At 40.4% G+C, this 21,913-nt stretch overlaps 1 protein-coding gene across 1 annotated transcript in view; it reads left to right on the top strand.

Annotated features, from left to right (window-relative positions):
• egfem1 (EGF-like and EMI domain containing 1) overlaps positions 1–21,913 on the top strand; it is a 105,189-nt gene that overhangs the window by 19,943 nt on the left and 63,333 nt on the right. Inside the window, exons 5-7 of the mRNA XM_072461505.1 lie at positions 11,740–11,862; positions 19,163–19,285; positions 21,148–21,273. Coding sequence (XP_072317606.1) covers positions 11,740–11,862; positions 19,163–19,285; positions 21,148–21,273 — 372 coding nt within the window. The remainder of the gene's footprint in view (positions 1–11,739; positions 11,863–19,162; positions 19,286–21,147; positions 21,274–21,913) is intronic.

Genomic DNA, 21,913 nt, shown 5'->3' with positions numbered 1-21,913 from the left:
AGTGCCAGTGATGCCCACCCAGTCCTCTAGTCTCTGTAAGAGGATCCCATGATTGACAGTGTCAAAAGCAGCACTCAGATCTAACAGAATTAAGACTGAGGCTTTGCCCGTGTCAGTGTTCAGGCGGATGTCATTTGTCACCTTGACAAGAGCAGTCTCAGTGCTGTGATGAGGTCTAAAACCTGACTGAAAAACATCAAATGAGTTGTTTATTAAGAGGAAATCTGTGAGCTGTTGGTAAACAACATTTTCAAGGACTTTGCCCCAAAATGGCAGATTAGAGATGGGCCGGTAATGACTCAGTACTGCAGCATCAAGACTCCTGTTCTTTAGGCGAGGCTTCAGGGTTCAGATTAAGGATTTTCACTTCTATAGCAGTGCTGCTAAACAATCCGTACATTTTTCCAAATTTGTATAGCAATTTGATAATTGCATAGCAAAACACGAAAGTGACTAACAATCAATATTTTTCATTGATGTATCACAATTATTTATTTAAAATGTATTTGTAAACGTTCTATTTTAAAACAGCTCTTAACAAATTAACTTTTAAACACTTAATAAACAAAGTGTAACAAATAAAACAGAAAACTTGCAAATTAGTTGTTGAACAAATTAATCAACACAAAGTCAGATGGCCTTATTTACAACTTTCTTCCATATCATCATCAATCAGATGACTATTTGCAGGAGTCTCATTTACATATTAATTTTCATTACACTCACAAAAAATATGTATTTAGCTTCTGATGGAAAAATAAAGGTTGCTGTGGTGTCCATCATGGTGTATTTAATGTGTTATTCAAATTGTACCGCTCTATTTGACGTTCCATTCCATTTTTCATTTTGCTATTTGATGACAGGACAGTACTCTCGTCTCGGCTCCGGCTGCACATTTGATGACGGTCCCTAAGCGCTCGTCTCGGCTGCACATTCGGAGCTGTGTAATTCGCTGCGCCCAAAAATACGCATCTGATTGTTAAAAACGAGGTTGTAGTCACTTGGCAGTGTAAATATGAGTATTTTGGCATGTGAATGATCGGCAAAGACTTTTGCGTTTAGGAGCTATTGACCTCGGAAGTCCGAGTCTGTGAATATGACGCTAACTTTACCGCACGTGGCTCCTCCCACTTTCAGACTCTCAATCTGTGACAGCAGCGGGACTCATCACGTCAACACAGTGTCCTGCATGTGTCATGGCGTTATTGACGATAGATTGACGAGTGATCAGTACTTTCTAGGCGCTTTGGTTATACAATTGAACACGCATTTTTGTATCGCAAAAGCTGCGATACAAACACACTTTTTTCTGATGAATGCATCGCATTGGAGAGAAATTTCGTCGCATTTTGCGATGCGATACCGCTTATTCTGAACCCTAGGCTTTATGACCGCAGTTTTCAAAGACATTGGGAATGTTCCAGATTGAAGCAACATGTTAACTATGTGAGTGAATGGTGCTAACAAACTGTTCAGCACAGACTTTAGAAATATGGTGGATGAACTCAGACTGGTGATGATCTCATGGACAGTTTTGTCAGTTACTGGTGCAAAGTGAGTCAGCTCTAAGTGTCTAGGTGGTTGTAGGGTCATTTTTTTTGCATTGTGGGATTTATAGCATTTTTAATGCCCTGAACTTTGTCATTAAAGAATAATGCAAACTCATTACACATGGATGTGGAAATTAGTTCTAACGGCAGCTGAGCTGGAGGGTTTGTTAATCTTTACGGTGGCAAACAGGACACACGAGTTGTTACTGCAGCTTCCAATAATTTCAGAAAAATATCTTTCCCTAGTTCTACATAAAATTAGGTTGTACATTTTTAGCTTCTCTGGAGCTTTGACTTGCGCCATTTCCATTCGGCCCGGCAGCACTCCCTTTTCTGTGCCCTGACCAAATAATTATTTCTCCATGCCGCCTTCTGCTTATTTTTAACCATTTTACCCTTCATAGGGGCAATGGTGTCCAGAACATTCAAAACACTAGATGTAAGAGTTCAACATTTAATTTACATTAGAAATAAATGTAAATGATAAACATTTTCAAAGTTTATCGTTTCCATAAACAGTGCACCTGTGCCATCATTTATGTGTCTCCTGAACAACTGCAGGACCAGCCGGTGGTTTGGGAAAAACAGACATGAAGAAGACACAGAAATGATCAGCATCGACCACATTGACATTTGAAATATTTACCCCCATAGTAATTATGAGATCTAGAGTGTGTCCTCTGCTGTGGGTGGGGCCTCTCACACGCCCTGACAGTGTTCATATGCATTTTTGTAGAAACTAGGAGGCCTACACTTTCTAACAATGTATCACAGTAGCATGTGGGCTGTAAGATCTTTTAATAAGCAATGTCATTTGGGTATGTCCAACAATTGTGCACAGGCCGAAATAGGCGGCCGTTAGGGATTAACTAAATCAAGTAGCCTCGCTTCAAAGGAGTACTTCAAAGGAGTACCTACCTTTACTAATTTCTTGGAGTAAGGCCAAAAAAAATAAATAGTGAGTTTCCTGTAACGTTGGGAAAAAAAATCCAGGTCGGTAGGTCGGATTTTTTTTTTTTTTTTTAAATATATTTTAAAATCCTCGCACAGGTTTTGAAGAGTTTTCTTTTCTCAGAAGTGAGCGGATCACATTGAAGTGGCCTTATTGGTATGCAGGTATTGAATAAAAGAGTGATCTAGTAATCACCGCTCTGTTGCAGTGTGTCTGCATTTATCTCACCAGTTAGATTAACTCGCAGGATGTGGGAGACGGGGCGGGGCTTCGGCTTCTATTCACTCCGTGGCTCTGATGAGGAAATGAGCGAACACGGGATTGTTTGGTTTTGTAGTTTCCACAAATGTTTCCAATCACTGCGTTCACACGTGCTATCACAGGCAACGCAACACCGCTCTGTGACAAGTTCTAGCTGGTTTGCTCACGGCGACAAACCACACTTTTTGGTCGCTGCTCTGAACAGCTGCAGTTCTCCGAGTTGATCTGACGCTGTACTCAAACCACGTTTGTGAAAGAAGTTTGCTCATAAAACCATTATATGATTATATACCACAAGTAAAGCGGGCCTATAACTTCACCGCTGAAACACCGGGCGTGCATATCGCCTCCGCCATGGCAGCCAAAAAGATTATCTGCGCAGGTTGCTTCTGCAAACATGGATGCGCCCGTAGATAAAACGAAACCTATCAAAAGTGCGGTGATTTTCATATCTTATGATCCCCACAAATGATTTTTTCCTGCAGCTTTTGGATTCTTTCTCACAATTTGACATTCTCAAAACGTACGGCCAGTAAATATGCAATAAAATGTTTAAGGTCGTGTTTTCATTATTTTGAAATTCAGGTAGGTCGGGTTACCGGAAACACAATTTTTTCTTCTTGGCCTAACCTTTACGTTGAAATTTGAAAAAGTTGTGTATCGTTACGTACATTTTACCATTCTCCTGTACTTATTACCAAGTAAAGGTTACAAGTCCAAACAATGTTGCATGCATAAAACATAAATATAATATAAATTAGTCTTAACAATACTGTTTTAGTCCAAATCCATTAAAAAAAATATCAGTCTTAAGAAACAAATGAGGATCACGCACCAGCGTCTGTACAGAAAATACAATCAAAGTGAAGTTGATCTGAGCTTAGATGAGCTTGTGCTAATTTGGAGATAGTTACTGTGTGATTCCAGTATGGTGTCGAGGTTTTTTAGATTTGATCCAGAGCATAGTTGAGATCCAACTCCCTCCATGTGCCTGTGGAGAGTCTTCATCAGAAGTCATGTCCACACAGTAGCAGCAGGTGATTGGCTGGAGGTCCAGGGCTCTTCAGACAGTGACCAGAGTAATCTCCTAAACAATCACACAAATAACCAAAAACACCTAACTATACTGTCACAATGATTGTTTTACTGTTGCATCAGATCTAGATGTAGTACACAGTTTTGAGCTTACAATGAGACACAAGATTTCAACTGAGGCAATGTTTCTTCAGTGCAGAGAGGACTGGGACAGGACTGGGACGACTGGGACAGGACTAGGACAGGAATAGGACAGGACTGGGACAGGACTAGGACAGGAATAGGACAGGACTGGGACAGGACTAGGACAGGACTGGGACAGGACTAGGACAGGACTGGGACAGGACTAGGACAGGACTGGGTCAGGACTGGGTCAGGACTAGGATAGGACTAGGACAGGACTGGGACAGGAGGTTTCTATGGAGCCTGTTTCCCAAAATTGGTCTTCTTTTAAGCCTGTCACTCTAGGGGACATCTCAGCTCTGGTGACCAAGATGAAACCCTCCTCTTGTTCATCAGATGCCCTTCCCTGCAGGCTCTTCCTTAAAGTGTTATTGTTATTGGCCCCTGGGTTTCCAAAATGGTAAATCTCTCGCTTTCTACCGGTGTGTTTCCTGGTCCATTTAAACATGCCTTAGTAGAGCCATTACTGAAAAAGACAAACTTGGACCTAAGCTCTCTTTCATGTCCAAGATCCTAGAAAAGGTGGTCTCTGAACAATTGTCAGATTTCCTTGAACTGTCTAACATTTACAACACTTTTCAATCTGGTTTCCACAAATGTCATTCTACGGAAACCGCATTGCTAAAAGTGTCCAGTGACATTATGATGTCTGCTGATTCTGCAAAATGCACCGTTCTAGTTCTGCTGGATCTGCAGCCTTTGACACCGTCGACTATCATATACTGTTCTGATTCAGCTGATCTGTTGTGTGGAGTTCCTCAGAAATCCGTTTTGGGTCCCGTCTTATTTTTCCTTCATATAATCCCCCTGGGAAAAATCATTAAAGAGTTTAGTGATGTGTCCTACCATCTGTTCACTGACAATATTCAGCTATATTGCTCTTTTAAGCCTTCTGAGATCCAAAAGCTGAACTCCTTGATCAGTTGTTTTGTGCAAATGAAACAATGGCTGAGTAAAAACTCCTTGCAGCTAAATGCAGACAAAACCTAAACACTGATTATTGCCCCTGATGATGCCATTCCAGGGATAAATGGAACAGGGTGTTTTAGGCCAGACTGCTAAACCAAGTCTTAGAAACTTGGGGGTTATCTTTGACAAAGACATGTCTTTAGAGCGCCACTCAAAGCTGTTGACTGGGAACTGTTTCTTTCAGTTGAGAAAAATCTCTAAACTCAGGAAAATCGTGTCTTAAAATGATCTGGAACTCATAATTCATGCTTTGTCACTTCACGCTTAGACTATTGTAACAGTTTGTTATCCTGTTTAAACAAGAAGAAGCTCTCTCGTCTGCAGCTGGTCCAGAACTCTGCAGAAAGGATCTTAACCCGCACAAATAGAAAGGGCCCACATTTCACCCATTCTCAAAGCCCTTCACTGGCTGCCGGTCTCCTACCGGATACTGTTTAAAATTCTAGTCCTACCTTTTAGAGCTTTGCAAGGTCAGGTCCCTCTGCACATCAGCGATCTGATCACACCGTACACTCTCCCTCTCTCACTGAGGTCTTTGGATCAGAAATTGCTGTTGGTTCCTCACACTCGTTTTCTGACCAGAGGAGACAGATCCTTCCAGGCTGTTGCGTCCAGACTCTGGAATGATCTTCCGTTCTCCCTACGGTCACTGGACTCTGTTGTTGATTTTAAGGGTCAGCTCAAAACCTTTTTATTTAGTCGACTCTTTTAATTGCATTTGCTTTAGGGACTGATTTGACTGTATATTGTTGTATGCATATTGCTCACTGTAAGTTTTTTGTGTTTTTATTGTTTTATTCTGTGTTTTTGTGAAGCACGTTGTGACTTCTGTCTGTGAAAGGTGCTACACAAATAAAATGTACTTACTTACTTACCGTATTTTGCGCACGAAAAGGCGCACCAGATTATTAAGCGCACCATCAGCTTTCTGTGTACCATGTGTACTGGTCCATACATAAAGCGCATAAGATAAACAAAACAGACGGATAAGTCAGATTCAGTTGAGCTTTATTAAATGCGTTCAACTCATTCAGATCAACATTGTTCAACATCAAAACACACTCTGCTATCGCTAACAGACACCTTAGCATATCCAAATCAATTCTCAGTCAAGATCACTTGTAAACACGTAAAATACAAACACAGAACACACTCTGCTACCGCTAAAATACACGTTAGCGTATTCACAACAACTCCCAGCCTCGTTGAGTTGCAACACGTAAAATACAACACAGTCTGATATCGCTAAAAGACAGTTAGCATATTCACAACAACTCTCAGCCTCGTTCAGTTGCAACACATAAAATACAACACAATACACTCTTTTTCAGTTCATTCCTCGTCATCAAATCCTTCAAATGCCGCCGTGTGCATCCCGCATAGCTATGACCAGACGTGCTGATTTACCTGGGACAGCCCTGATTGTTTACGTCCCGTGTCCCGGTGCATTTGTCCTGGTTTCGCACAGACTTTGTCCCGTGTGTCCCGGTTTAATGTCTGCTGGGGCGCACAATGGTAAAAGCAGCCAAAACGCCGATAGTGCTCCGTGCTAAAATCTCTTTGGTCATGTGATCCCGCATCTCGGATCCACGCAGCAGTTCAGTGATGATTCCGGCCTCTGACCACAGTTGACTGATAATTTAGCCCGTAAGTGCATTTCTTGCGATAATATAACAGACCCAATGGTCTCTTGACAGGAGCCATCTTGGGCCAAGTTTCTTGGGGTCCTTTATTTACCGGTAGGTGTCTGCATTGTGCCTGACTGAAAATGTTGTTTACGTTTTGACAAAGTGTTGTGTGCGCAGTGTGAAGCAGAAGACTACTGTTCCCAGAATGCTTTGCACACATGTTGTTGGGACTTCCGGTTCCGGAGTACTGTAAATCTAGTCGCGCATCGGCGTCTCGTGTCCCAAATCTTCTTTATACACCGTGTACCACACAAAATATCTTCGCGGTCAGTAAGGACAACCAGAAATAAACCATATATTAAGCGCACAGACGGCTTCTGAGGATGTTAAAGACTTTTACGTGCGCCTTATAGTGCGGAAAATACGGTACTTACTTACTTACGTCTATTCTCTCCGACTTTCCCTGAAGTCCACAAGCACAATTTATGACTATAACAAGAACGCCAATAAGGATTTTTTATCCACAGAGATGGAATTTTGCACTATTTTGTTTCTTCAGTATTTTCCCCACATTCCTTAACTTTCTGCACGGCTTCAGCGTTTGAATTGGTTTTCAGACCTCACTTTTCCCTCAAGTTTTCTCCTCGGGTAGCTCATAGTTCCCACACGATGATTACCATTGCAATGCAACCATTTAATATCAATTTCTACTTTTGCACCCTTCAAATACACAGTCATTTTTTCCACATCTCGGATATTTTCTCTTCCTTCTACACACTGTGGCAACATGCCCATATTCCTGACAGGAGTAACACCTTGAGTGTTCAAAGGGCCGACCTGGATAGTTTACATAATCCAGGTAAATTTCCGCCAGTAATGACTCACAGGTAAAGACTTCATCCAAGACGGGACAGACACCACTCATTTCACCTTCCGTTCTCATCTTTCCATCCAAATCAAAACACTTTTCAGGGCAAAATTCCTCTTTTAGTTGTGCAATCAATAATCACCTTGTAATCTTAACTGCATCTCCCACCACTCGAACCACAAATCTTCCCACATCATCATCACAAGGCAACACACCTAGGCTTTGCAAAACACCCCAGATCTCTCTGGGTGGAGTCCGTGTGTCCTTCCCGTGTTGCCATGGGTTTTCTTCTTGCTTCCTCCCGCCGTCCAAAGACATGCATGTGTGAGGTAAATTGGCAGCTGTAAATTGTCCCTAGTGAATTAATGTGAATTGACCCTGCAATGAGCTGGCCCCTGTCCAGGGTGTACCCCGCCTAAGGCCCAAAGTCACTGGGACAGGCTCCAGGCACCCGCGACCCCTAACGGGAACAAGCCATAGACAATGAATGAATAAACAGAGACGCACTGAATTACGATGTGAAAATGTGACATCTCAAACAATCTTGATATTTATCGCCATGTGCATGTGGATTATGCACTAATATTAGTCACATAGTATGTGTGTGAATGCTTATGATCCTTAAATCCAGATACGGTTTTGCAACTGTTCCATTTCAAAGGACTCTCTTGAATTGACATTTGGTGAAAACAATCACTGTATTATTCTAAGCTATGATTTCTTGTTATAGACACGTCCCAAAGAGCAACAGTTGTCTTGAGTTTGGCTCACTGTTTCATATATTCATCATCATCAAATCTAGTGGGAACCATTGGCTGTTCATACACTATATTCCTGTGAGACATTGCACTAAGCATTTAAACGTTCTGCTTCTTGTTATAAATCAGTTTTATTCTTTATTCATAAAAACTCATGTGGAATTTTGTATACTGTGAAGTTTGTTGCTTTTGTTTTGCAGCTGCATGGAGATGGGGCACAAAATTAGAAGTGATCTGTCTGGAATAGTTAGGCAAAGTAACTTGTTCCAGATTTCCTTAGCTCAGTGTCCTGATGTTGATGCTTAGTGACCATAAGCTGATATGGAGAGTTCATTAGGGCAACGTGTGAAGTGTAGGGGGCAGGGTACTTGAGGTTGGTGCTAAAGCCTGTAACACCTCCATTTGAGGAAAAAAAGCATGTTCAACAGACTTTGAGTCTCCATTGACTTATAAAGGGCACGTATACATATTTTATGGAATAATACAGCCTGCAGTAGTTAGTTAGCTTGGATTGCCATGGACACCATGAGCTGCATGGCCTTTGAAACTAAGTGTGGGTGTGGCCTGAATCATGATAATGGCGACCCATCCTTAGTTTCTGAGGACATGTAGATTGTTCATCCAGACTAATTTCCAAATGGAAAAAAATCATGTATAAAAATACATTCTAGCTATGTAAAGCTAGATATGATAATACAAGTTTGTGATTGAATGACAATAATATCTGTTGAATCCAGCTCTATGCTCAAACATTTCCCCACCAACTCCACCTACTTTGAGTGAGTGACAGGTGGATTCAACCAATCATAGTGAAGTGTGATGAAGCATGCTTTAGTGTTCTCCAACAGAGATTATAGTAATAATAAATGAAAATTGTGATCTTGGCTTTAAAAACGTTTGTAGTATAAACCTTTTGACATATGACCAAAACCTATTTCAGTACTGTGCGCAGTGCATTGAAACGTACTAAAAAGCACTATTCTCCATTTGACATTGGAAATATGCAGCCAGGAAATACATGTATCATTCCAAATAAGTCAGTTGACTTATGTCTTTCTTAAGAAGCTCTAACAGAGCATAGATGATAAAATGCTTAAAAACCGCTTAATTCCTTTGGGGTTTTGTTCTACCTTAACCTTTGCTTGAATACACAAACATCAAGGGAAAACTCAGTGTTAAAATACTATACTACTGTGATTATAAAGCTTAGAGTGATGTTGAAACTTAATTACAAGCCACGTAATGAGCAGATGCACTTATTTATAGACTTACTGAGTTTTTATGGAGGCTATCTTAGACGCTAACTCTCATGCAACAAATTCCTTGTTTTTCTTTTATCACCTATCCTTTTTTCCACCAAGTTCTCCTTGTGAAACCTCCAGGTGATTACTTTGTAGCCCCTGCCAAGCTGAGAGGTTCTATTAAATACTTTTACAGACGGGACAGACCACTGGAGTTCACTTTCATTTCCTCTGTTTGGTCCCCAATGATCAGGAAGTGCCAGCACAAGTGATTCATTTTGTGTCAAAATCTGTAAGGTTTTGAGGTCCACTCCGGAGATATCTGCATTTTAAATCTTTTATCTGATATAGATTATATTGTTCAAAGGGAAGTTTGAAATAATAATAGCATGGGAAAGAAATAGTGTACGCAATGGGAAATAAGGCAACAGCTTTAGATGGAGCTGAACTAATGTTTTTGAACTGCTGCTGTGGTGTAATTGAGGAAAACTTTAACTAGACATCAACTTATTTGCTATAATTATCGACAAAAAATAATAGACGGATTGAAGGACTACCAAGACTGTATCAGGGGCCGCTGTATGTGTACAGTGTATGTTTTAACTTGTTAAGTATAGTTTGTTAATTGAAAAAATATGAGTTCAGCTATGATTCTTTAAAAATTCTAAAGTTGTACAATCATTATTTTTTTATTTGTTATGACAAATTAGTGTATTGCTTGACTTAGCTTGCATACCAGGTCAGAGACGTATAGGGGACATTAGTTTTACTATATTTTCATTATTTACATAGACAGAAATGGGTAAAAATCATCAGTCAGTTGTAGCCTTAGTTTGCCATTAATTTAAAGGGGCTGTACGATTTGTGTTTAATGTTACAAAGTCAAATCCGCTATATTGTAAAAACATCTACTGTATTCAGGTGAACATGAGACCACAACAGCATCTATCAATAAAGCATTTTATTCTCCGCGAAGCAGGAAATGCACCGTTAGCATGCTAATGTTTGTTAGCTGTGCCGTGATAGCAAAACTCACTCTGATCTCGGAGAGTTGTGAAAAGCGCTTATAAACTCATGGGAGTGAATATTTAGGATCCGTTTTTCATGTTTTAGGACAGCAAAAATCAGGTACAGCACCTTTAAGTTAAATAATGTTTTCTAAATTACTTTACTTTTAGATGAATATGTGTAAAATCTTGTATCTTTTGCTATAATCTGGCATATTTACAATGTATTCACTTGTTCATTAACATGCACTGTCCCTATCAAATAAAGAAAGAAAATAAGTAATTGCCAAACACTTTGGATATTAAGGAAATTGTCCTTGATGTTGCTCTGTGCTAATCTGTTTGCTCAGATTTATTAGCAGTTTTATTTATTTTTTTACTAATGTTGAGCTCAACATGTTTAAAGAATAGAAGATATTCATAGAAAAAATATGTTGTTTGTCCATGTATGTGTTGCCGTAAGTGGGATCAGTTCTATGTTCCCCTGAAACCTGGGTTAGGGTTATATGCTGCTATATTTGGTGCTGTAAAACTATTGATTTATGCACAATTATTGGGGATGTGGAACCTGAACCAGCGTACTTCCCCCATTCATCGAAAAGGGGGAATATAGGTACCGGGGAACATAGTTTACCGGGGAACATAGTTTACCGGGGAACATAGGTACCGGGGAATATAGGTACCGGGGAACATAGGTACTGAAGAACATAGGTACCGGGGAATATAGGTAAGCACCCATTGTAAGAAACCAGTGTTTGCGCAGAAGCATCTGGGCAATACAGACTTTTACTCAATGGCATTCGATCCAAAAACTTGACAAATGCTTTTACTGACATACAAAATGGCTGCGGACCTCTCCATTAAAAAGACCAAAGCTGATAATCATTAGACATGACTGAATTTGATTAATTGCACATCTCTACTTTTCCAGCTACACAAAGATAATCAGCATTTAAAACCTGACATGTCCACTGCAACATTTGCGTTTTCTGATACCACTAAAATGACAGAGATCAACCTCTTGATTAAAATGTATATGTTTTAGTTCAAATATTATGTTATTATATAGAAATTCACCTCACTCTTGAAACTAGCAATGACGGTCTGTGAGAATTGCGAGATGGAGAAAAACTTCCCACACAATCAGGAAGGAACCCCGCAAGGATTAAGAGAGTGGAACTGAAAAGAAAAGAAAATGTCTGCTGTCTTGTCGCACATGATTGAGCTGCTGTTTTGTGCACTGTGCATTGTGTTGGCTCAATTGGCTCCGTAATGCTTTTCTTTCAGATGTTAACGAATGTGAAGTGGACCAAGGCGGCTGCGAGGGCTACTGCTGCAACGTCATCGGCAGCTACTACTGCAAGTGTCCGGAGGGGAGCAAACTAGGCCCGGACGGCAAGTCTTGTCAGGGTAAGATGGGACGGAAAGTTTGCATTTCACGTCTGTCATCTCAGACTAAAGGAGAAGAAGTCTTGTCTTTGTGGCGATCCGTGTTCTCCCTGTGTCTGGGTGCTTTCCTCACTGGGTGCTTTGTTGCATAAACCTACAACATTCACTGTAGGTTTATTTTCAAGCTAGGTTGTCCCCTCGTTCTCCCAAATACTAACCAGGCCCAACCCTACTTAGCGTCTGAGGTCATGCAGGAGTTTCTTTTTTTTTATGTATATATTATTAAAAATAAACTGAGCAAGACAAGAAAGAGAAAAGACAAAAAAGTAATGGCGCCACCAGAAGCAAAGACAATTTTTTAAAAGTAAATTTTTCCATTTCATATGCAAAGTTATTTCAGTCCAGTCCTTGATAGGCCGTTCCACCCATGTCCTTGTCCAAAAGTGCATTCCACAGGTATCCATCAATCATTTCCAAAATTGGTGTTTAATGTCCTAGATACATAGTGTGAAAATCAAATGAAATGTCGATGTTGAAGATGTTTTGCAGTGAAATATCGGGCATTCTCAGGATGGGAAGATAAGATCAATGTATTATTTATTTCAGGCTTTAGAGCAAGGCTATTCAACTTAATTTTCTGATTAAATTTAATCGGCAGACTGAGGCCTCTAATGGGCTGGAGGTTCACAACACGCCACTAGTGTAACACACCTTTTTTATTGTTCTATTTACAGCTTTATGTTTTCTTTAAAATATAGTTCTTGGAAAATGTTCAGGGGGATTTTGTGTGTCATAAAGTGGTTTCAATATTATTTTTATTTATTGTAATTGTAGACAACCTTTAGTAATATGCAGCTTTCAGGACAAAACAGGCTGCTCTTACACAAACATAATGGGCTAAATGACTCACTGCAACATACGGCAGAGAATCCATTATAAAGAGACATGGTTTACATTAGCTCTATTATCCCTGAGGTCTAACAAACATCCTGAATGCATTTTCATCGTCTTAAACATTTTTGGCTTGGTCTTACTTTGAAATCCATATGTATTAATTTCAATGTATTCCATGGTTTCTGTATGAATAATAATAGAAATATAGATCAGAACGTGTTTTAGTGCTACACATATATACCTGAGTATACCTTCTTACAGAGTTAAGGGTGCAAGATATGGACACAAATTAATATCCCGATAACAATATTAATGTGATATTATGTCAATCCAACAAAAAAAAATCTTTTAACATTTTAGTTGAGGTTTAATTATCAGTCAAATGTAAAATGTCTGCTTATTAGAAAGCATGTTTTACTACAAATGTTGATAAAACATAAAGATTGTTTTTTCCCATTGTTTTTTCCTTTTTAATAATTTCAACAACAAAAAATCTTGTTATAATTTGGCCTCTACACATTTATTTTATTCTCAGTTTAACCTAATTGAACACTCTAAAAGTTGAATTATCACAACAATCAGCAGTGTGAAAATAGCAATTTTCCTGCTATCCTAATGTAAAGAATAGAAATAGCATCATAGCATGCATTTCAACATTTGCATTAGCCTGGATTAGATGTCAAAGTGGTTCGGATTTGGCTCAAACCAGTCTGGGTCAGTAGAAATACCAGGCGGCTGACTAAGCTGCTCTTCTGTCTAGACTCTGTAAAAACGCATCGTGCCAGGACAAAATGCAGCGCAGTCTCTTACAGCCAAGTGTGCAGAAACTAGTAGCAAACTCGGAGGTCCATTTGTTTTTACAGATCTACAGGTGTGAACAAGCTGCCGTGACCTTCAACCTCACAGACAGGAAATAGTCACTCTGTAATCATTTAGAGCCTAACTGGGAAAGCAGCTGTTAGTTTCTTCCTATTGTGTGGTCAATATTTATGACATATTTTTGTATTTTTTCATCCCTGTAAAAAGTTAGATTGTACAATAACTCACAATATTCTGAAAAGTTACTCTGGAATAACGTTTGTAATTTAGTGTCATGATTTATTCTAATATTGGAATAAGGACATTGCAAGAGGAGACTGCAATGTACAAAGACGCAGCACTAAATTTAGCCAAATAGTGGCGTCTATTAGAAGCACGTAATTATGGAACACACTGCCAGAGCACGTCAGAAACTGTGGCAAATAACTACTCAACCTTCAAAACGTTGGTTCAGTGAAAACAAACCAGTTGTGGACCCATGATCATCTGCTTAAGTCATGTGGCAGCTGTTTAAACTATTGTGCGTTTGTTTGCTATTTATTGATCCAAAAAGAACAAAGCCCTCTTATTTACGTACTGAAAACGCAGCTGCGGTTCATGAAATCGAGCAGCAGATTTGATTTCACTTGTGACAAAATGGCAACGCAAAACGCTGCCCAATCCTACGTGTGTACAGAGCAGTGGGTGCGACACACTGGGACTGTCGGAGCAATGGCGTCTTGTCCACAGGAGATAAAAAAAAAATACTCAAATAAACATGCATCACACATTTTTGGGTGGGTGGGCTTTAGGGCAACAAATTAAATGTAGCTTTTGTGCTAACTCCGGCACATTTATGTTGAACTGCTGCTGACACATTCATTTGTGCTCTCCTAATTCAAATAAAATGAATAAAATAAATAAAATAAATAAAATAAATAAAATAAATAAAATAAATAAAATAAATAAAATAAATAAAATAAATAAAATAAATAAAATAAATAAAATACAACAAATACAATAAATACAGTAAATACAATAAAATAAATACAACAAAATAAATAGATATGGCTCCTTTAATGTGAGGACAACAAATTAAAATGTAGCTATTGGGACAACTCCAGCATATTTATGTTTAACTGCTGCTGACACATTGATATACCCTAATTTAATAAACAAATAATTATTGTGTATCATAGTTGATATAAATTTCACTATTCATTAACTCTCCAGTCTTCTCACACACACAATCCAGTATTAACATATAAACTGTATTACGATTCTACTGCAGTCACCAAACCATTTTTTGATTTTGTTTTGTTCAAGACTTTGTCCCATTTGAGTCAATTCTATCTAGTCCCTGATCCTGCCCCGCTCCCAGAGACCACCTGTTGATTGTTCAGATTTGGCAACTGTTTCGCTTGCTTCTCCGTCAGATGCTTGGTCAGCTCAGTTTATTGCCGAGTCCTATGACCTTTGACACTGCCTTCACCTCTGCCACTGCTGCTCGTTATGCCACACAGGCAACATTCAAGCCATTGTCCGCTCCGCTTAAATCCTTTCACGCGGCGCGATCGGTGAGTATATTCACTTTGACAAATCCTCTGCAAATGTGTGAAAGGACAAAAGAGGCCAGACTGATCCAAAAATGCATTTAGTTTCTTTAGGATTGACAAAACGTAATAATACAAATCTAAAATATATGATAACATTGTCTTTTGGCCAAAGGAGTGTACCACCTGACACAAGCGTTTAAGTAGTGGTATTGCATTAACCTATATTCCTTTAGAACTTTGCTACCGTTAACTTTACATAACAACCAATAATTTAGCTTATCTTTATATATATTCTATTTTGAGCAGTTTTATTTGCCTGTCACACCAATTGCATATTTTTATTTTACCAACGCACATAACACTAGGACAGCAAGATTAATCGCAATTGAATAGGAATCGTAATTTGAATGGACATAATTAGCAAATCGCAAAGAATGCAATTATTTCTGCAAACACCCGAGTACCCTCCTGACTTACTCTGTTTAAAACCAGCGATCATGTTCTGAAATGCATTTTGATTAGTTTTAACTTCAGATTTCCATCTTCGGTCAAATGTTGTTGCTCCTTGACGTGTTTAAAATGCAAACTTTAAACAGAATCAAACTATTTAAACATGAATCACGAATCCAATTGTAACTGTAATGCTGGTCAGAAAAATCACAATTAGAATTTGTTTCCCAAAATCGTTCATCCCTATATAATACAGAGAAGTCTAACTAAACTGTTGTGGGCCGCTGTAGTGCTCCTTGTGGATCCTTTCTGATGATCCGCACCTGCATTACCCTGATTTTAGTGATTTTTTTTGACGAATCCCGAACTGCACTCAACTTGCTTGTGATTGCTTCCATGTGCTTTCGAGTCTGTAGTTCAGATAAAGATTAAATATGACTATGATTATGTTTTATAGCCCAAAGCCACAATTACCGTAGTCAATTCATCGTTGCAGCCCTAGTGTGATGCTTTTCATTCCTGTTCTAAAGTCTTGGCTGCCACTAGAACAGCATCTCGTTCAAAAGCAAGTTGAACAGCCATCGTAGAAAACAAGACTTAAGTTCTGCTGTGATAAAAGTAAAACAACATTAAATAAGATGTTATGTACATACTATGGGCTATAATAGAACCTGGTATTGCCCTATAATCATTCTTCATTTGGCACAACAACTATACCTTTCTTCTCTGTCCCACACAGACACACAGCTTTATATCTGTCAATTATTTTCAACAATTACCTATATTTGTAAATGCTTTGACCTTCAGCAAGCCATAAGAGCTGGTTTTACATGTAAATCCAAACCACATGTTCCTAACACTAGCTCGGTGTATTCTGCACACTCACTTTGTCATCGGTACAGTGCAGGCATGACGAGCGGCCGATGCGTTGTCCAGATGTGCACTCACAGCCTGTATTTGTCCTTCAGTGGAGTGTGTTCAGGTATGTGAGGGGCTCCTGTCTGCACAATACAACCTCTGCCCAGGAATTCACGGCCATGTTCCGGAAACTAATTGATCGCATGCGCACTTCTCGGACGGAACGACCAGCCATTCATCATTCACTCTGATGCATTATACTTGTAGATACTGCGCGGTCCCTGGAGGTGTGATTGTATTGGTGTGAGGCTATTCATGGTCAAATTGGAAAGCAGGAAGAAAAAGATTTACTCTAAATGAAGGCTTACTGATTACACTTTGAAACGTACAAGGTCTCTGCTAATGTTATATCATACAAATATGTATCCTTGTGTGAGATATTAGTCATCATCATAATGAAAAGGTTCTGCCTGACCTTTCTCTGCCTCTCTCTGGCAGTGCACAGGCCTGTCATCTTTCAATGGCAAGTGGTGTTGTCTGTTGCTGCTGTTATCTAGCGCGGTATGTGATCTGTGACCAATGTTAATGTTAATGTGACTGCCAAAGAAAAAAGACTGACTGTAGAGAAAAGTCATTCAAAGTGCTTTACAGAACAGAAAAGATGCATTGAAATCACAATACAAACAATTAACAATTTAAATAGTAATTCTTATGTACTTTGAAATAGTGAGGAGGAGATCCTTTCAGTCAAATGCACAGCAAAACAGAACTGTTTTTAGCTTGGATTTGAACGCTGTCTAGCATAAAACTGAAAACGCAGATTCATCATGTTTAGTCCTGACTCTGGCACCAGCAGGAGGCCGGTCCATGTTTAGTCCTGACTCTGGCACCAGCAGGAGGCCGGTCCATGTTTAGTCCTGACTCTGGCACCAGCAGGAGGCCGGTCCATGTTTAGTCCTGACTCTGGGCACCAGCAGGAGGCCGGTCCATGTTTAGTCCTGACTCTGGGCACCAGCAGGAGGCCGGTCCATGTTTAGTCCTGACTCTGGCACCAGCAGGAGGCTGGTCCATGTTTAGTCCTGACTCTGGGCACCAGCAGGAGGCCGGTCCATGTTTAGTCCTGACTCTGGCACCAGCAGGAGGCCGGTCCATGTTTAGACCTGACTCTGGGCACCAGCAGGAGGCTGGTCCATGTTTAGTCCTGACTCTGGCACCAGCAGGAGGCCGGTCCATGTTTAGTCCTGACTCTGGGCACCAGCAGGAGGCTGGTCCATGTTTAGTCCTGACTCTGGGCACCAGCAGGAGGCCAGTCCATGTTTAGTCCTGACTCTGGGCACCAGCAGGAGGCTGGTCCATGTTTAGTCCTGACTCTGGGCACCAGCAGGAGGCCGGTCCCTGAGCTCCATGTTTAGTCCTGACTCTGGGCACCAGCAGGAGGCCGGTCCCTGAGCTCCATGTTTAGCCCTGACTCTGGGCACCAGCAGGAGGCCGGTCCCTGAGCTCCATGTTTAGCCCTGACTCTGGGCACCAGCAGGAGGCCGGTCCCTGAGCTCCATGTTTAGCCCTGACTCTGGCAACATACTTCCTGGTTCTAGTCAGGATGTTCTGGATGTACTGCAGTTGTTTTACAGTGAGCCGGCCGTTACAATAGTTTAATCCAGATGTAATTTTAAAATCATGACATATGTATTATATAATAAAAAATGCTTATTCTGGGGGTCCCAGTCTGAAAGGTTTGGGAACTCTTGGTCCAAACTACTGGAAACCAATGCGTGGATAAGTCTCTCCAGGTCTGGTTTGGACACTATATTTTTGATGATGATGTTATTGAGTGGTTAGCAGTCTTGCCTCTTAGTAAGAAGGCTGCAGGGGCAGATCGGGCCTTTTTCTGCAGTGTTTGTATGTTTCCCTCTGAGTTTGGGGGCCCTTTCAACCCAAAACATGTACAAAAAGTATAATCCTCCAGCTAAGGTCCTGACCAAGACTAGCTCAAGCTCTGGAGACGGGTCCCCGGCTCTGCTCCTGACCTATCGCCCCAGTGGCATTGAAGGATGGGTCAAATGCAGAGGTCTAATCTAATCCAATCCGATCTGACGTCCGTTATTACCCCTAGATTTCTAACTTGATTTATAGGTTTTAGAGAGAGAGATTGGAGGTGACTACTGACAAAACAGTACATTTTTATATTTACTGGAGTGTAGCTTGCCCATTCAAAGAGAAGAGTTTCTCGTTCTATGCTGTGTTTTATTTGCAGAATCAGTGCTCTGGTAAGGCTGTGTTGACATGTCTTAGTGTTCTATTTGCAGTTGTATCAAAGTACTCAACATATCAACATCCACATTATTGCTCTTTAAGTACATGCATATTGCCACTTTGTAAAATCACAAGCAGATTTGGATTGACAAAAAAGGACATAACGTATGGTACATTTACTACAAATTGCATGCTTCTTATGAACAATGTGGTTCTGTTTTTGCCTCAGTGAACAGACTGCTATAAAACGGTTCGTAGCATTAAACATGATGCTGTAAAAGTGGTGCACATGAATATACTACAATATACTACATTCCCACAGTCACCAGTGTTATGATATTGCTAAGATAAAGCTTAGAGGGACATTTACTGGTCTTTCTCGTTGAAGTCTGCTTGCTCCGTACACTAATTGACATTCCTGGTTGTCACTTTGATGTTTGCTGCTGGCGGATCTTGTAGATTTTACAGGAATTCTTTGGCGTAATAGAAGTGTTGGACGTGTGTTTCTGTAGATGTGGATGAATGTGAGGAGGTGAATGGAGGATGCCAGCAGAACTGTGTCAACACTCCAGGCTCCTACCACTGCGAGTGCAGCGAGGGCTTCCGCATGCACGCTGATGCACGCACATGTATTGGTAAGTATTCGTGTTACCTATTTGCACTTTAATACAAGAAATATTTTTGTGTATATTGCTATTGTTGTTATTTTTTCCTTTGTCATATTCTGTATTTTTCCGTATTATTTATGTTTTTTGTTTTTTACTGTTCGTCTTGTGCTTTTTTAAGCCTTTACAAAGATGTATAGTGTGGAACTGCTTCCGGATTTCAAACAGCCGTAAAGCTTAAAAGCGTTATGGACGATTTTTTGGCGATTTGAGAACTCAGGGGGAAGTGCGCATCCCCGTGTGGACTGATACAACACACACGTGCGTTTGTTTATTAGCGCAACGGATCGCATCGCATCTCTCGTCTCCTGTAGATTTCCGTCTCTTCAAAGACAGCTCGAACAGTCTTTCTCCGTCCTAATTTTGTCCCGTACACTGAGGGAACGATATTATAATAGATCCATGCGCTTAGAACCGTGCTGCTCTCATGGGGACGAGCCGACGCGGCTGCAGGTGAGCAGTTAGGTGAGTTCTATGATTGATACGTGGCAGGACTAATCGGCAGTCCACGCCACAAGGAAATGAGACTCAGATTTGGGCCAAAAAAATCATCCATTACGCCTTTAACTATAGAAAAACATGACGTGTCCCACTGACGTCTTCAAAACTCTTGCGCTTCCTGCTAGATTGCCCCCCAGTGGCCGTTAGCCAGTATTAACCGCATCGTTGTAATGACCGCAGCGGGAAAAAAGTGTGAAAAGTACGGTTACAATTAAGAAGAACGTCTGGTCCATTTGTGCAAAAAAATTACAATAATAATGCCGGCTTACGCGTAACAAGGAAAGAAAAAAATACATTGCACACTGTGATTGGAGCGGTCATGGTTTTTGGTCCGGTTCCAGACAGAATGTAGACCTTCCTCAAATAAAACGATGCACAACATTCATTGACTTTTATTGTAATCCCCAAACATTTATAACACTTACCGCACTGCAGACTTTTGTTTAGTCTGGGTCGTCCTAATATATAGTAACTATTTAAACACTGGACTCTGCATAATGTTTACAGCTGTTTTCTTTTCCTACAAGCCGTGTCACCCATGTGGTTTTACAAGCCGACCCCCGACACTCGACAATTTATAAAAGTACAACAGCATGAATAGGTACAATAACACATTAAGCATTACAGGAGGGATTTAGTCATGGGATTAAAACTTGGAATACAATTTGTCCTTTTTAGCACTAAAACAGCTACAGTTCATTTTACATGTCTATTTTTGAATGCATTCTTCTTACCCACTCTTCTAATAAGGGTCAGGTAGCCGGGTAGCTAATTGTGTCTGGTTTAGTCATTAGCACTGCAGGCTGCTGGTCTTTCACTTTTACAGCCTGTCGGTGTCCTCACGTCTGCATTTGGAGAACCCACAAGGCACGCCGCTGATATCCATATTTGGCACGTCATTAAATCACAGGAGTAATGGAATGGAAAGCTCGGTACAAACTTACCAGGCGAACCACTAGGGCCCGGCTTGTAATATCAATGTCCATTTTTCCAGCTTTCTAAAATTGCAAAGCTGCTGTATGGATTTAAGGTGTGAAAAACGTTTAATATAGCCAACAAATCAAATTGTACTGGTAGTTATTAATCATGTAATGGAATAGCAATTTGGTTTTCTGGTTACATTCGATATTTATTTTCTGTTTCTTTGTGTAATAGCAAAAATGCACTTTTAGGGTGGGTTGAAATAGTACTACCTTTTAACAAGAAAAAAACAGAAAATACAATATTGATAAAGATAATTCAGCTTAACACCCAAATAAGGCTGAATTATGTCTAAGTTATAACAAGTTCATTATAATTTTGAATTTTCTTTATGTTTTTGTTGTTTTCAGCACTGAATTCCTGCGCGGTTTTGAACGGCGGCTGTGAGCACAAGTGCCTAGACGTGGGGAGTAATCAGTACAAATGCGAGTGCCGAAAGAACTACCAGCTGAAAAGAGACGGGCGCCACTGTGAATGTGAGTAAACAGATGTTTCCAGAATGTAGGAGCCTGTCATTTGTCCAGTGGAGGATGAAGATATTAGAATGTGGCTGATGTGAAAGACGATGAGGTGACTGTGTTTAAGTGACTTTGGCAGAATAACAAAGGGTGCTTCCTGTGCCAATACCAAGCCTAGAAATATAATGAGTGACACACATTTCTGACATACATTTAGGCCAATGCAATAAGACAACGACTGCACGGTAATCAGAGTTGGGATTAGAGTACTCAAATTACTTGTTTTGAATAACGAGTAACCCTCAATGCATTACTTTTGTCTTGCCAGGTAATCTAGTAATAATTTTTCTTTTTTTTTTAATCAGTAATTCGTTAGTTTTAGTTAAGACCCAGCTGGTCAGAGGCTGTCCTGTGCCTGTTTTCTAAGCACCTCCTCTGTACCCCCTCTGTACGTCCTCTGTAGCACCTCTGTACCTCCTCTGTACTTCCTCTGTACCTCCTCTATACCTCCTCTGTACCCCCTCTGTACCTCCTCTGTACCCCCTCTGTACCTCCTGTGTACCCCCTCTGTACCCCCTCTGTACTGCATCGGTACCTCCTCTGTACCCCCTCTGTACCTCCTCTGTACCTCCTCTGTACCTCCTCTGTTCCCCCTCTG

This window comes from Eucyclogobius newberryi, unplaced genomic scaffold (assembly GCF_026437365.1).
Source record: "Eucyclogobius newberryi isolate DKJ021-1_F unplaced genomic scaffold, fEucNew1.0.hap1 SCAF_10, whole genome shotgun sequence".
NCBI lineage: Eukaryota > Metazoa > Chordata > Actinopteri > Gobiiformes > Gobiidae > Eucyclogobius > Eucyclogobius newberryi.
This window is presented reverse-complemented; position numbering and strand designations above follow the sequence as displayed.